The following is a 15,228-nucleotide window of genomic DNA, read 5'->3' as shown; positions in this document are numbered from 1 at the left end:
GGCTGAGTCTGTTTTACCAGAGTTGGGCCCAAATCAGGTCAGATCAGTGGGTTCTCAAGGTGTTTCGAGGCGGATGTGCGCTGGAATTCGAAAGCTGTTCTCCCGAAGTGTTTCTGGAATCCCTCTGTCGGTCTTGGAGCAAGAGGGCAGCAGTGAGGGACACTCTGCGGTGGCTGCTCGCGTTGGGAGCCGTGGTTCCTGTTCCTTCAGATCAGCAACGCTCAGGGTGCTATTTGATCTATTTTGTGGTCCACAAGAAAGAGGACACTTTTCGTCACATTTTAGATCTCAAAAGGGTCAATGCGGCACTCAAGGTGCCCTCTTTCCGGATGGAGACGTTGCGGTCGGTCACTGGTGCGGTCAGGAAAGGAGAGTTTCTCACTTCCCTGGATTTGACGGAAGCTTATCTTCACTTTCCTTTGTGCAGCCTTTTGGTTCCAAGTTACAGGGTCCGATTCGTCGGTTCCTTGCAGAGAAGGCGCCGACGGCCAGTACTTATCGTCAGGTCCTGGGCCTGATGGCGGCGACCATAGAGGTAGTTCCGTGGGCCAGGGCGCACATGCGTCAGGTACAGTCAGCTCTGCTCAGTCATTGGTCCCCTCTGTCGCAGGACTTGGAAATGTGTTGTCCGCTGTCGGTGGCCCCTCGTCTCAGTCTCCGCTGGTGGCTCAGTCCGCGCAATTTGGGAAAGGAATGCCGTTGGAGTCCCCACAGGGGCTGGTAATGGTCACGGATGCCAGTCTGCAAGGTTGGGGGGCACATTGTCTCAGTCAGGTAGCTCAAGGCCGGTGGTCTCGGGCAGAAGCAGAGTGGTCCATCAACCGGCTGGAAACTCGGGCCATTCGGGTGGCGCTCCAGGCCTTGACGTCGGTGGTTCGCCACAAGGCAGTCCGAGTGCTCTGTGACAATGCCATGGCAGTAGCATATGTCAACTGTCAAGGGGGGAACAAAGAGCCTTGGCGGCGCAGTTGAACTCATCTTCAGGCTCTCTTGGCAGCGCATGTGGCCGGGGTAGGTCACATAGATGCAGATTATCTCAGCAGGCACACTCTAGATCCCAGAGAGTGGTCTTTTCTTCGGTCAGTGTTCCAGTGAGTTGTGTCGGTCTGGGGACTTTCGGTGATCTTAGGGCAACGGCTCGCTATGCGCAAGTTCAGAGATTTTTTTTTTCAGTCGCTGAAGAGACCCTTGAGCGGAGGAAATCGACACTCTTCTGTTGCCTTGGCTTCGGGAGTGACTGTATGTGTTTCCTCTGTGGCTGTTAGTCGGTCGAGTAATATAGCGCATCGAACATCACTCCGGTCGGGTGATTCTGGTAGCTTCGGATTGGCAGCGTCGACCATGGTATGGAGACTTGGTGCGGTTGGCAGGGGCGGCGGCCCTGCCTTTGTTGGGATCAGTTCTGTGTCAAGGCCCGATAATCATGCCGGATCCGGCTCGGTTTTCGCTTATGGCTTGGCTCTTGAGCTGCACAAGTTGAAGAAGAAGGGGCTTTCGTCCAGTGGCTTTGCTACGATGTTGAGTTGCCGTAGACGATCCACTTCCTTGGCGTATGTCCGGGTTTGGAGAATCTTTGAGCACTGGTGTGAAGACCATCGAGTTCGGCCGTTTCACTCTTCGGTGGCGGAAGTTTTGGAATTTTTGCACGATGGTGTTGATAGAGGTCTGGCCTTGTCTACACTGAAGGTTCAGGTGGCAGCTTTGTCATGTTTTCGTGGGAAGCTTCAGTGAAAGTCCTTCGCGTCTGTGCCTGAGGTAGTGCGTTTTTTGAAGGGTGTTAAGTTGCTGCGTCCGCCTCAGTGACGGATGGTGCCTCCGTGGGATTTGAAGCTAGTTTTGGATGCTTTGATCAGGCCTCCGTTTGTGCCTCTGGTATCGGCATCTTGTAAGGATTTATCTTTAAAGGCGGTCTTGTTGGTGGCGATTACTTCAGCACGGAGTGTTTCAGAGCTTCAGGCTTTGTCTTTTAGGGAACCATTTTTGTCCTTTCTGAGGGAAAGGTTTCGTTGCGGACGGTGCTTTCCTTTTTTGCCCAAGGTGGTTTCCGAGTTCCATGTTAATCAGGTCATCTCTCTGCCAGTGTTGGGTGATATGGCTGGAGATTCGGAGCAGCGTGGTATTGCCAAGCTGGATGTCAGGAGAGTTTTGAGTTGTTATCTCTCTGGAACTCAGGACTTCAGAGCCTCTGACCGTTTGTTCGTTCTTCATGGTGGCCCAAAGAAGGGTGCAGCGGCTCCTAAGGTGACCATAGCACGGTGGTTGAAGGAGGCGGTTGCATCTGCTTACTTGGTGAAGGGTCCTGTGGTGCCTAGGGGCTGGTCTGCTCATTCCACTAGGGGAATGGCAGCCTCGTGGCGGAGAATAGTATGATTTCTCTGTTAGATATTTGTCGGGCTGCGGTTTGGTTTTCGTTGCATTCCTTTGTGAAGCATTATAGGATTCCTGTGCATGCAAAGGACGAGGTGCGCTTTGGGGCAGCAATTTTGACCTCTGGCCTTAGTAGGTCCCTCCCATAAGTTAGTTACTGCTCTGGTACGTCCCACGCGTCTTGACCGGTCTGGAGGGTCGCTGAGGAAGGTGAAATTAGATCTTACCTGCTAATTTTCTTTCCTCTAGACCCTCCAGACCGGTCAAGAGCCCGCCCTGTCTGTATTGGAGGCCAGGAGGTGTGTTTGTTGGATAATTCTTGGCTGCTGTAAATTGTTGTTTCTCTAATTGCAGACTGTTTATTTCTGTTTTGTGATAGGAGTCCGGGACAGGTGGGGCTCTTCTTTGATAGTCCACCTGTAGAAGCCCAACTGTTTTATCAAAGGCAAAGGAACATGTTTCCGTAAGAGCAAGCGGAAGATGTTTCTTGTTTTTGCAGTTTACTGTGACCACGTACAGGGTTGCTAGTTGTTGTTAGTGTTTTTTGTTTCTCTGCTTTGTCAGGGGTATACTGGCTAGTGGAGGTTCTGCACAGGTTATATATACAGGCTTCAAAAGCTTAGTGTTTTCTCAGTCTCCCTCTGCTGGTAGGAGGACATAACCCACGCGTCTTGACCGGTCTGGAGGGTCTAGAGGAAAGAAAATTAGCAGGTAAGATCTAATTTCACCTTACATCAGAAGGCAGGACACAGTGAAGGAAAGGCTGATGCGATGAGGCAATTTGCTTGCTGTACAGCAGTGCAGAGCAGATGCGAGGCGCTTCGCCAATTTTTTTTAAGACTGGGTGCTGGAGAAGAGGGTTGTCTGACAGTCGAAGGAGCTGGGTAGGCAGGTGGGGGAGGGGGTTCAGATGGGAGAAGGGGACTGGGTCGGGGAGGGGGCTCAGATGGGAGAAGGGAACTGGGTGTGGGTGGGGTGGGCTCAGATGGGAGAAGGGGCCTGGATCTGGAACTGGGGTCTGAGAAGGGGGCAGGAGGGAGAATGGGGCCATGCCTGGGGCAGGTGGGAGAATGGGTCTGGGGCTGAAAAGGGGGGCCTAATGCAAGGCATGTGGATGAAGGGAACTGGGGGCTGAAAAGGAGGGTAGGTGGGATAAGGGGGCTAGTACTAGAACTGGGGGCTGAAAAGGGGCAGAGGCTGAAACTGTGCGGACTGGGGGCTGAAAAGGGGACAGGGAGAAGTGGCTGGGGCTGAAGCTCGGGACTGGTGGGAGAAAAGTGCTGGGGTTGAAACTGGGGACTGGGGGCTGAAAAGGGGACAGGGAGAAGTGGCTGGGGGCTGACGCTCCGGACTGGTGGGAGAAAAGGGCTGGGGCTGAAACTGGGGACTGGTGGGATAGTGGGGCTGAAACTGGGGACTGAAAAGGAGGGGCAGGTGGGAGATGTGGGCTAGGGCAGGAACTAGGGGCAGGTGGGATAATGGGGCTGAAAAGAAGGGGCAGCGAGAGGGAGGGCAGACCCTGGATGGATGGGAGAGAGAGGGCAAATGGTGGATTAAAGGGGCAGAGAGAAAGGGCAGACAGTGGATGGAAGGGACGGCAGAGACGGCAGACACTGGATGGCAGAGAGAGAGTGAAGACATGCTGGATGGAAGGAAGACAGTGAAAAGAAGATGAGGAAAGCAGAAACCAGAGACAACAAACTGTAATTTTTTTGCTTTAGGATAAAGTAGTATTGTAGATGTGTTAATAAATGTTTATAAATGAACATGTAAATAAGGTAATCTTTTTATTGGACTAATTTTAATACGTTTTGACTAACTTTCGGAGAACAAAACCCCCTTCCTCTGGTCAGGATAGGATACTGTAACAGCACTATACTGTATTGACCTGAGGATGGAGGTTTTGGCCTCTGAAAGCTAAATGTATTAGTCCAATAAAATGGTATTATTTTATTTTCTATATTTGTTTTATTTCTATTTGTCAATTTGTAAAGTGGTGATTGGTATTTGTTAGTTATTTTCAAATTTACTTCTGCTGTCTTTATATTTTGCACAGTACTAGGGGACATTTTCTGTTTCTGTGGCGTTGCATTGTATGCAGAGTCTGGCATCTTGGGGGTTCAGTTTAATTTTTGTCTAAATAGAAAGTTTATGATTACTTATTCTATAGTGGATTAGGGTGTATCTGTGTTTGTGAAAAAGACATGGCTTTCAGTTGGCATTGACTGTGCAGGATCGACGATCTGTACTATTCTGTCTGGTTTCGTTTTACAATAGGTGAATTGATGTTCTAGTGCTCACTGTAGTGTTTAAGATGCTTTCCTTTTCCTTGTGTGACTTGTAGAAATGACTGCTTATGGTATGCTAGAATTGCTCTATAGGTCCTGAGTTTTTTGTATTCTTGGTATGCCTGATACTGAATTTTGGAGGGGGGTGTTAAAAAAATGACCAGCCCGGGTGTCAACTACCCTAGGTACGCCACTGCTTTGATTGCTGTTGCTGCCTATTCTCCCGCAGCTGATGCCAAACTATGGGAGAGGGGGAAGGGCAAGGTTGATGCCAGGCTACACTTCCAGGCTGGAGATTTTGGGACAGTCCTGCATTTCTGACCACCCCATTGTTATGGGACTTGCAGCACTGATTTCCATGGGCAGAATCAGGCACTGCAAATCCCACACTGATTTGGGTTATAAAGTTTAAATCAGGACTGCACAAAATCTCAAGCCTGGAACTGGGTAATTTGCCATCTCTGTGATTTCTAATTTTTTGTGTTTTATTCTGCAGTTTGTAAGGGGTGGTCTGTTCTGCATATGACCGACGTAAAAGATTCTGTGTGCATGTAGTTTGTGTGGGGATCTATATGAGTCGGACGTCTCTGGCTTTTTAAATGGGAATGTCAGTTTCAGAATTTACCTGTTTTATGAATACAGCTTAATCAGGCATTTGCATTTGTTACAAAGCAAAGTTTGAAGGATATGTGCCATTGACATGTTTGCCTTATAGCAGTCATATTTGGTCAAGTTTAAGATATGGGATAAAATCACTGTATTTAAAAATGTCGGTGTTCCATGAACCAGGTATGTGGTTTATGTTAATGCAGGAGAGCTGTTGCACAGACTGTTTACTTAGAAATCCATCATCAAGTGCACTCTAAGGCATTATTAAGGAGTATCCCAAGAAACACTACTCACACCTAGTGCCCACCCATATCAGCTCTGGGCCCACCCAAAATGTCAGGTCTGGCTACGCCACTGCGATCAGGTCTCGATAGTCCTGTGTAAGAGTTGTTCTGGCTCTTCCTTTCTGGAGAGGCCATCAATGTTACCGTGTTCACTGCCTTTCCGGTGCTGTATGGTGAAGTTGTACATTTGCAGGGATAGGCTCCACTTGAGTAGCTTCCCATTCTCTCCTGAGGCCCTCTTTATCCAGGCCAACAGATTGTGATCTGTGATGACAGTAAAGTCTCACCCATGCAGATATGTTTGTAACTTCTTGAGGGCCCACACTAAGGCCAGACACTCCTTTTCAATAGTGCCATAGGCTACTTCTCTGTCAAGGAGCTTGTGACTTAGATACACAATGGGGTGCTCCTCCCCTCTGCTATTCACTTGACTGAGTACAGCCCCAATGCCATATGCTGAGGCATCAGTCTGTACCACAAATCTTTGCTGATAGTCAGGTGCATCTAGTACTGGATCGGTAGCTAATGCTGTCTTTAATTTTTGGAAGGCCGCTTCACATTTTGGCGACCAGCTAATGATTTGGGGTAGTCTCTTTTTAGTCAGGTCAGTCAGGGGCTTGGCTATGGTGCTGTAGTGAGGCACAAACTTTCTGTAATACCCTGCTGTTCCAAGGAAGGCCAGTACTTGCGTTTTAGTTTGGGGAATCGGCCAGTTTTGTATAGGTTCCACCTTAGCTGGTTCAGGCTTCAGCTGTCCACCTCCCACTCTGTGCCCTAATATTGCACTTCTGCCATCCCTACCTGGCACTTGCTATGTTTTATAGTCAGGTGGGCCTCCCTGATCCGGTCCAGTACTCCACTCAAATGGATCAGGAGGCCACCCCAAGTCTGACTGTATATAGCAATATCATCAAGATAAGCCCTAGCATTCTCCTGGAGTCCATCTAACAGATGATTCACTGAGGACTGAAATGTACCAGGGGCATTTTTCATTCCAAAAGGCATTACAGTAAACTCATACAGATCAAATGGGGTAATAAATGCTGATCACTCCTGAGCAGCAGCTGTTAAGTGGATCTGCCAATACCCACAGTTAAGGTCTATTGTAGTCAGGTACCGGGCCCCAGCTAAATGGTCTAGTAATTCATCCATCTGGGGCATTGGATTGGCGTCACATACAGTACAATCGTTAAGTCTTCTGTAATCCACACAGAAGCGAGTTGTGCCATCTTTCTTGGGAACGAGAACTACAGGAGAGGCCCAGGGACTATGAGACTTCTTGATAACACCTGGGGCTAGCATCTCATCAATCTTCTGCTTCATTTGCTTCCCCACCTCAGCAGATATTCGATAAGGACCCTGTGGGTCATGGCCACCCGTGTTTACATTATGATTAGCCAAATGGGTTCATCCTGGTTTAGTGGAAAACACATCAGACTCTGCTAATTAGCACCGATAATTGGCTTGTTAAATGATTATTGGCGCTAATTAGATTTCATTGAAATTTTGCACACAAGTTCAAAAAAGGGGTGCAAAAATGGGAGCGACCTTGGCGGAACGGAGACATTCATACCATTTATGTGCATCAGTATAGCATGTGGTGGACTCGCGCCTAATTTAGGTGTGTACATTTGTCCCATATTTCAGTTGGTGCAAATGACCACGCCTAAAGTTAGCCTTGATTCCAGGGCATGTGCTATTCTATAAACCACATCTAACTTTGTTCTTTTTTGGGCGCCATATATAAAATTTTCCCCCAAATGTTTATTTTCAGTATGATTTAGCACAGTAGAGCCCCGGATTATTTATATTCAAATTAAAATCACTAAACATTATTTGGGGCTGAATCAAATACAAATATTCGGTACAGCCCTATTTGAAATGTGGGTAGGGCCAGAGGAATGGAGTTGAAACTAAGGGCTGATCTCCAGCACCAGGAGGACAGTTTTATAATTGGGCTACTCCAGTTAGATGTCTGGAGGGGGCATGATAGGCACTTAGTTTCTGTTATAGAATAGACTCCTAAGTTCTGTTATAGAAATAATAGTGTAACCGCTATCAATATGCCTAGTGGAGGAGTGGCCTAGTGGTTAGAGCACCAGTCTTGCAATCCAGAGGTGGCCGGTTCAAATCCCACTGCTGCTCCTTGTGATCTTGGGCAAGTCACTTAGCCCTCCATTGCCTCAGATACAAACTTAGATTGTGAGCCCTCCTGGGACAGAGAAATATCCAGTGTACCTGAATGTAACTCACCTTGAGCTACTACTGAAAAAAAGGTGTGAGCAAAATCCAAATAAATAAATAAAATTTAGGCATTCACGCTTATGCTAGTCACGAAGCTGATGTAAGTGTGAGTGTATAAGTGCAACAGGAACACACATAACTTAAGTATTCTGTAATCTATGCACCTGTGGGAGTGCCAGCCATGCTCTGCTTCTGTGTAGCACCCCCCTTTGCAAATGTGCATGATGGAACTTAAGTGAGTATTTGCAGCAGACCTTGTAGGTGTCATACTAGCATTTACTCTTGCAACGAGTGTGTGTGAGCGCCTAGGTTATAAAATTAGCCTTTAAGTGCCTGGATTTAGCAGCCTCAGCTCTAGGTGTCTAAATTTAGGAGACCGGGAGACTGCTGTAGTAAAGTGCAAAAGGGGGCATGGTTCATTTTCCAATAAGTTTGGCTGAAAATAGGGGCCTAACTTGGGTCCTAAATTTAGGCACACTGCCTTTTTTTTTGCAATTACTAACCTCAGTTCTGTGATCACTGAGAAACAGTGATTAGACCCCCAGCAAATCAAAAGCAATTAGCAATTTAGTTACTGTGTAAAACCTCAGTTTATGGCCTAGATGAGGGGAATGAGCACATTAAAGCATTATTTCACTTCCAAGACTCCCTCCCTCTGCTCCCCCTCCTGTTCTCTCCTGCTGAAAAGGACAAAATAGTAGAAGCTCAGAAGGGACTTGAGGAGCTTGTGGCTTCTTTTCTAAGTATATTGGGGAGGGCAGTAGATGGTATGGACCCTAGTTATTATAGAATTTCAAGCACTGGCTCCCAGCACCTTTAACCTTTGCAGAGCTCCAAAGCCTGCCTCATAGCTCATAACTTGAAACTCAAGAAGGATACAGACAAGAAGCAATGGGCAGAGAGCAGAGCTGTCTTACACATCAGAAAATTGCAGCTTATATAAAACCTTCAGAGTTGCAGTATAAGTCTGTTTTCAGCCTGTCTTCACTTTTCTCCTCCTGTATTCAGGGTCTGGGCCGTTTGTGTGAGCTCTTCCCTGTTGTGGTGCATTCAGTGACACCATCCCTGAGGGATTTCCTTGTGATCCCATCACCAGTGCTCGTGAAACTCTACAAGTATCACAGTCAGTACCATGCAGGTAGGTGGGAGTGTCTGGATTTGCATGGTGCCCTTTCCCTAAATGCTTGTAAATGTCACTGAGATCTGTTGTGGAGATTTGTGTGCAGTTCAGGAAGTTTTCCAGAAGGATATGAACAGAGGCTTGTCAGTCCAAAGCAGAGACTGTGGTACAGATCTGGAGAGAGGAGGTGTGAAAGAAAAAAAAATCCTTTCCTGCTAATTTTCTTTCTTTGAGTCCTATTAAACTAGCCCAGAATGGATTCCTATGTACCAGCAGATGAAGACAGAACCAAAGCTTGTGAGCTCTACCTTTATATAGGGCCTAGGCAGCAATATGTTCCTCAGTAGTTTCTGTAACAAAACAAAGGATAACCCCCCCCCTCTTTCTCCCCCTCCCCCAGCAAAAAAGATTTCCCAGAAACAGGGAGGGAGAGAGAAGATAATTTCCCATAAGAAACCAAGAACCTTAAAAAGGAACTTGCATAATCAACTAGTTGTTAACCAAGCACAAGGATTCAAAGCAAAATCAAAACTAACTAGTACTTGATCCTGGGCAGAACTCTGGACTGGTCTGGTAGGACTCGAGGAAAGAAAATTAGCAGGTAAGACAACATTTTTTTTCTTTATCATCCATTAGACCAGTTAAGAACAGATGATATGTTTTACTATGTAGCAGCACAGTTGAGAACTCTATCTATGTGGCAAGAGGGCGATGGCAAAAGTTGGGTATGGGTGGAGCAGCAGCGCTTACACCAAGGTGTTCCGTTGTGGACTGTTCCTTGGCTCTCTGTAAGAGAGCTGTGGAGGCTGCAACGTGGGGCTATCCCTTTTACATGCCTTTTAATAGCTCTGTGGCTTCAGCATAGGGTTAGGCTTCTCAAAGGCAGACTGTACCTTGCTTCCAGTTCAGTGAGTAGAGGGCTTTGAGGTAGAATGGGAGGAGATTAATGAAAGATGGGATAGCAAGGGCCTCCGCACTTTGGGGCAGTTGATGGAAGATGGTCAAATATTACCTTTTGAAGATCTTCAAGAAGAATATGGTATAGATATGAAGGATCACTACCAATATAGACAAATCAGGGTGTTTGTGCAGTATAAGACCTTGAAGGAGCTAGGAGCAGAGGAAATCCCACTAGAGATAGGGATAAATCAGGATCAGGTATTCATATTGTGCAATCACTTCATACCATATGTAATGAGTTTATTTTGTTGGGTAGACTGGATGGACCATACTGGTCTTTATCTGCTGCAATCTACTGTGTTATGTTGCAGAGTGGTGGCAGTAGGGGGAGAAATATCATGATTATACGAGGCTTTATTATTGCATTCAGCCCAACGGGTTAAGTATCATTCCCAGTGGGAATGAGAACTAGGTATATAGCTAGAAAATAAAGACTGGGACCAGATTTTAAAATCTCTACGAAAGGTTTCCATAGATAGTAGTCTTTTTGAGAATGGGTATCAAATTTTGTATAAATGGTATTATACCCCTGCTCATGTGAGGCAAATGTATGGGAGAAGTAATGACCAATGTTGATGTGAATGTGGGGGGGGGGGGGGGGTGAGGGGGAAAACAGGACAATTTCAATATATTTGGTGGACTTGGTACTTGCTCTCCTTACTGAGATCATGGGATTCATTATACCTAAAACTTTGAAACATTGCTCGCTTAATATATGGCCTGCAGTTGTCTGGGCTTGTGATCATAAGTTGGTTGCGAGTTTGCTCACAGCCAGTAGATTAGTGCTAAATTCAAATCTGAGAGGATTTACATATAGAAGATAACTGGGAAAGAGATATTTCCAGTACAATATAAATAATCCCATAGAGGCTCATTTACAAAGCACTTAGCCTCCCAAAGTTCCATAGAAACCTATGGAACTTAGCCTCCCAAAGTGCTTTGAAAATATGCCTCATAGTAACATAGTAGATGACGGCAGAAAAAGACCTGCACGGTCCATCTAGTCTGCCCACGATAAACTCATGTGTATACCTTACCTTGATTTGTACCTGTCTTTTTCAGGGCACAGACCATATAAGTCTGTGCAGCAGTATTTCCCGCCTCCCAACCACCAGTCCCGCCTCCCATCACCGGCTCCGGCACAGACCCTGTATAAGTCTGCCCTCCCCCATCCTAGCCTCTCAACCACCAACCCCTCTTCCCCCCGCCACCCAATTTCAGCTAAGCTTCTGTGGATCCATTCCTTCTGCACAGGATTCCTTTATGCCTGTCCCACGCATGCTTGAATTCCGTTACCGTTTTCATCTCCACCACCTCCCGCGGGAGGGCATTCCAAGCGTTCACCACCCTCTCCGTGAAGAAATACTTCCTGACATCTTTCCTGAGTCTGCCCCCCTTCAATCTCATTTCATGTCCTCTCGTTCTACCGCTTTCCCTTCTCCGGAAAAGATTCGTTTGCGGATTAATACCTTTCAAATATTTGAACGTCTGTATCATATCACCCCTGTTCCTCCTTTCCTCCAGAGTATACATGTTCAGGTCAGCAAGTCTCTGTTCATACGTCTTGGAACGCAACTCCCATACCATCCTCGTAGCTTTTCTTTGTACTGCTTCCATTTTTTTAACATCCTTCGCAAGGTATGGCCTCCAAAACTGAACACAATACTCCAGGTGGGGCCTCACCAACGTCTTATACAGGGGCATTAAAACCTCCTTTTTTCTGCTGGTCACACCTCTCTCTATACAGCCTAGCAACCTTCTCGCTACGGCCACCGCCTTGTCGCACTGTTTCATAGCCTTTAGGTCCTCAGATACTATCACCCCATGATCCCTCTCCCCGTCCGTGACTATCAGGCTCTCCCCACCTAACACATACGCCTCCCTTGGATTTCTACTCCCTAAGTGCATCACTTTGCATTTCTTCGCATTGAATTTTAATTGTCAAACGTTAGACCATTTTTCCAGCTTCTTCAGATCTTTTTTCATGTTTTCCACTCCCTCCGTGGTGTCCACTCTGTTGGAAATCTTGGTGTCATCCGCAAAAAGGCAAACTTTACCTTGTAACCCTTCGGCAATGTCACTCACAAATATATTGAACAGAATGGGCCCCAGCACCGATCCCTGAGGCACTCCACTACTCACCTTTCCCTCCTCCGAGCGAACTCCATTCACTACCACCCTCTGGCGTCTGCCCGTCAACCAGTTCCTAATCCAGTTCACCACTTCGGGTCCTATCTTCAGCCCTTCTAGTTTATTCAAGAGCCTCCTGTGGGGAACCGTGTCAAAAGCCTTGCTGAAATCTAAGTAGATGACGTCCATAGCACGTCCTTGATTTAATTCTCCCGTCACCCAGTCAAAGAATTCAATGAGATTCGTTTGGCACGACTTCCCTGTGGTGAAACCATGTTGTCTCGGATCTTGCAACTTATTGGCTTCCAGGAAATTCACTATCCTTTCCTTCAGCATGGCTTCCATTACTTTTCCAATAACCGAAGTGAGGCTTACCGGCCTGTAGTTTCCAGCTTCTTCCCTATCCCCACTTTTGTGAAGAGGGACCACCTCCGCCATTCTCCAATCCCTCGGAACCTCTCCTGTCTCCAAGGATTTATTAAACAAATCTTTAAGAGGACCCGCCAGAACCTCTCTGAGCTCCCTCAGTATTCTGGGGTGGATCCCGTCCGGCCCCATGGCTTTGTCCACCTTTAGCTTTCCAAGTTGTTCATATACACTCTCTTCCGTGAACGGTGCTCTATCCACTTCGTTTTCAGGTGTACTTTTGCCAGTCCCTCTCGGTCCTTCCCCAGGATTTTCTTCAGTAAAAACAGAACAAAAGTATCTATTTAGCAAATTGGCTTTTTCTTCATCATTTTCTACATAGCGTTTTGCTGTATCTTTTAGTCTCACAATCCCCTTTTTAGTCTTTCTCCTTTCACTAATATACCTGAAGAAGTTTTTGTCTCCCCTCCGTACATTTCTAGCCATTTGTTCTTCCGCTTGCGCCTTCGCCAGACGTACCTCTCTCTTGGCTTCTTTCAGTTTCATCCGGTATTCCTCCCCGTGTTCCTCTACTTTAGATTTTTTGTATTTCTGGAACGCTAACTCTTTAGCCTTTATTTTCAAGTGTTCATTTAAAAAAATGGCTATCACCAGACAGTAAATCATTGGCAAAAAATGTTTTGTCATGTGCTCTTACAGTTTCCAAGGACTTTCACAGACCAGATGGTCTAAACATTGTCCTTTAAATTTAATCCTCACATATTATTATGAATTTTGTTTTTTTTTTAATTTATAAAAGTCTTTATTATATGCTGAGAGACAGTACAAAGTGAAATAAGTCACAACCATCTGCAAAAACAGATAAAACTCATGTGAAAAGCCGGACAATTTCAAACCCACTGCAAATCAGCAAAACAGTATATTAAGCTCTCAACACTAGAAATACAGCTAACACCTTACTTCTAAGATTTATAACTCTAAAATACAAGGTACACCCCCTGTCAAAAACAGAAAAAAAAGAAAGAGAAAAAAAACAATCCAAGCACCCCCCTCCACACCCCACCTCCAACCACAGCTTCTCAGCATGAGCAATGAGATACAAAGGGCTCCCAAATGGCCTCCCATTTGGACAAGGTTTTGTGACGTATGACCCATATAGCCTTTCCATTTCACATGTATACCATAGCTTATTTAACCATTTTATCAAAGAAGGAACTTGAGGAGACTTCCAGTGTGCGGCCAAGGTGACCCTAGCAGCCAACATTGCATGACGAGCCAATAGGGACTGGGATGTAATAAGGCCGGGTGGTTTTTTTAGTGAAAAGAAAAAATTCAGGGGACCACTTTATAGGCTTGGAGAGCCAGCTCTGGAGTCTATATTGAATTGCTTTCCAGAAAGCTCTAACCTTAACACAAGACCACCAGAGATGACCCATAGTGCCCTTTTGCCCACACTCTTTCCAGCACAGAGGAGATATCTTTGGAAACATATGATGAAGGCGCGCTGGAGTCAAGTACCACCTGTATAAAACTTTTACAGCATTTTCTTTAAAAGGAACAGAAAGTGAAATTCTCGATAGAGCATGTTCCATACAGTTCCAATCATCATCATCATCCAATGTCAAGCTCAGCTCCCTATGCCAAAGTAAGCGATGCTCAACTGGGGGCTGCACCTGCCTACGCTGATAAGTATCAAGGCAAGTAATAAGACCCCGCGTTCCCTTAGAGTCCTCACACAGATCCTCCAAGAAAGAAGCCTCTCTAGCTACCTTGGCCCTTATTGCTGTTGCAGAAAGAAAATGCTTCACTTGAGTATTTGCGAAAAAATCCTTAGGCAAAATTGCATATGTTTCAGCCAAAGTATCAAATGGAATGAATGCCCCCTCATCAAAAATTTGACCCCAAGTCTCCAAACTCGCAGAAAACCAATTGGAAAAAGGCCCAGCTTCAAGCCTGGGTGGAAAAAGGGGGTTATTTGTTACCGGCGTAAGGTTGGAAAGAACCGAATCAGGCTTGTCAAATAGACTGTCCCAATAATAAAAGGTAGCCAGTATTGAAGGACAAATATCTCTACCCAAAGAACGATGTCTCTGAGGAAGCCACATAGATGAACGCAAAGGGCACGACCCCACAGAATTCTGCTCCAAACCAATCCACCTCTTCTGGGGACTCGCATGAAACCATTCAATACCGGTCGTAGCCTGAACAGCTTTGTAATACCAATATATACAGTGGGGGAAATAAGTATTTGATCCCTTGCTGATTTTGTAAGTTTGCCCACTGACAAAGACATGAGCAGCCCATAATTGAAGGGTAGGTTATTGGTAACAGTGAGAGATAGCACATCACAAATTAAATCCGGAAAATCACATTGTGGAAAGTATATGAATTTATTTGCATTCTGCAGAGGGAAATAAGTATTTGATCCCCCACCAACCAGTAAGAGATCTGGCCCCTACAGACCAGGTAGATGCTCCAAATCAACTCGTTACCTGCATGACAGACAGCTGTCGGCAATGGTCACCTGTATGAAAGACACCTGTCCACAGACTCAGTGAATCAGTCAGACTCTAACCTCTACAAAATGGCCAAGAGCAAGGAGCTGTCTAAGGATGTCAGGGACAAGATCATACACCTGCACAAGGCTGGAATGGGCTACAAAACCATCAGTAAGACGCTGGGCGAGAAGGAGACAACTGTTGGTGCCATAGTAAGAAAATGGAAGAAGTACAAAATGATTGTCAATCGACAAAGATCTGGGGCTCCACGCAAAATCTCACCTCGTGGGGTATCCTTGATCATGAGGAAGGTTAGAAATCAGCCTACAACTACAAGGGGGGAACTTGTCAATGATCTCAAG

At 46.1% G+C, this 15,228-nt stretch overlaps 1 protein-coding gene across 1 annotated transcript in view; it reads left to right on the top strand.

The window, feature by feature from the left end:
• PI4KA (phosphatidylinositol 4-kinase alpha) overlaps window positions 1-15,228 on the top strand; it is a 205,370-nt gene that overhangs the window by 48,199 nt on the left and 141,943 nt on the right. Inside the window, exon 13 of the mRNA XM_030219598.1 lies at window positions 8,801-8,930. Within this exon, the coding sequence (XP_030075458.1) occupies window positions 8,801-8,930 (130 nt within the window). The remainder of the gene's footprint in view (window positions 1-8,800; window positions 8,931-15,228) is intronic.

The sequence above is a fragment of the Microcaecilia unicolor genome, chromosome 11 (assembly GCF_901765095.1).
Source record: "Microcaecilia unicolor chromosome 11, aMicUni1.1, whole genome shotgun sequence".
Lineage (NCBI taxonomy): Eukaryota > Metazoa > Chordata > Amphibia > Gymnophiona > Siphonopidae > Microcaecilia > Microcaecilia unicolor.
The sequence above is the reverse complement of the archived record's forward strand: the minus strand, read 5'-3'. Positions and strand labels throughout refer to the sequence as shown.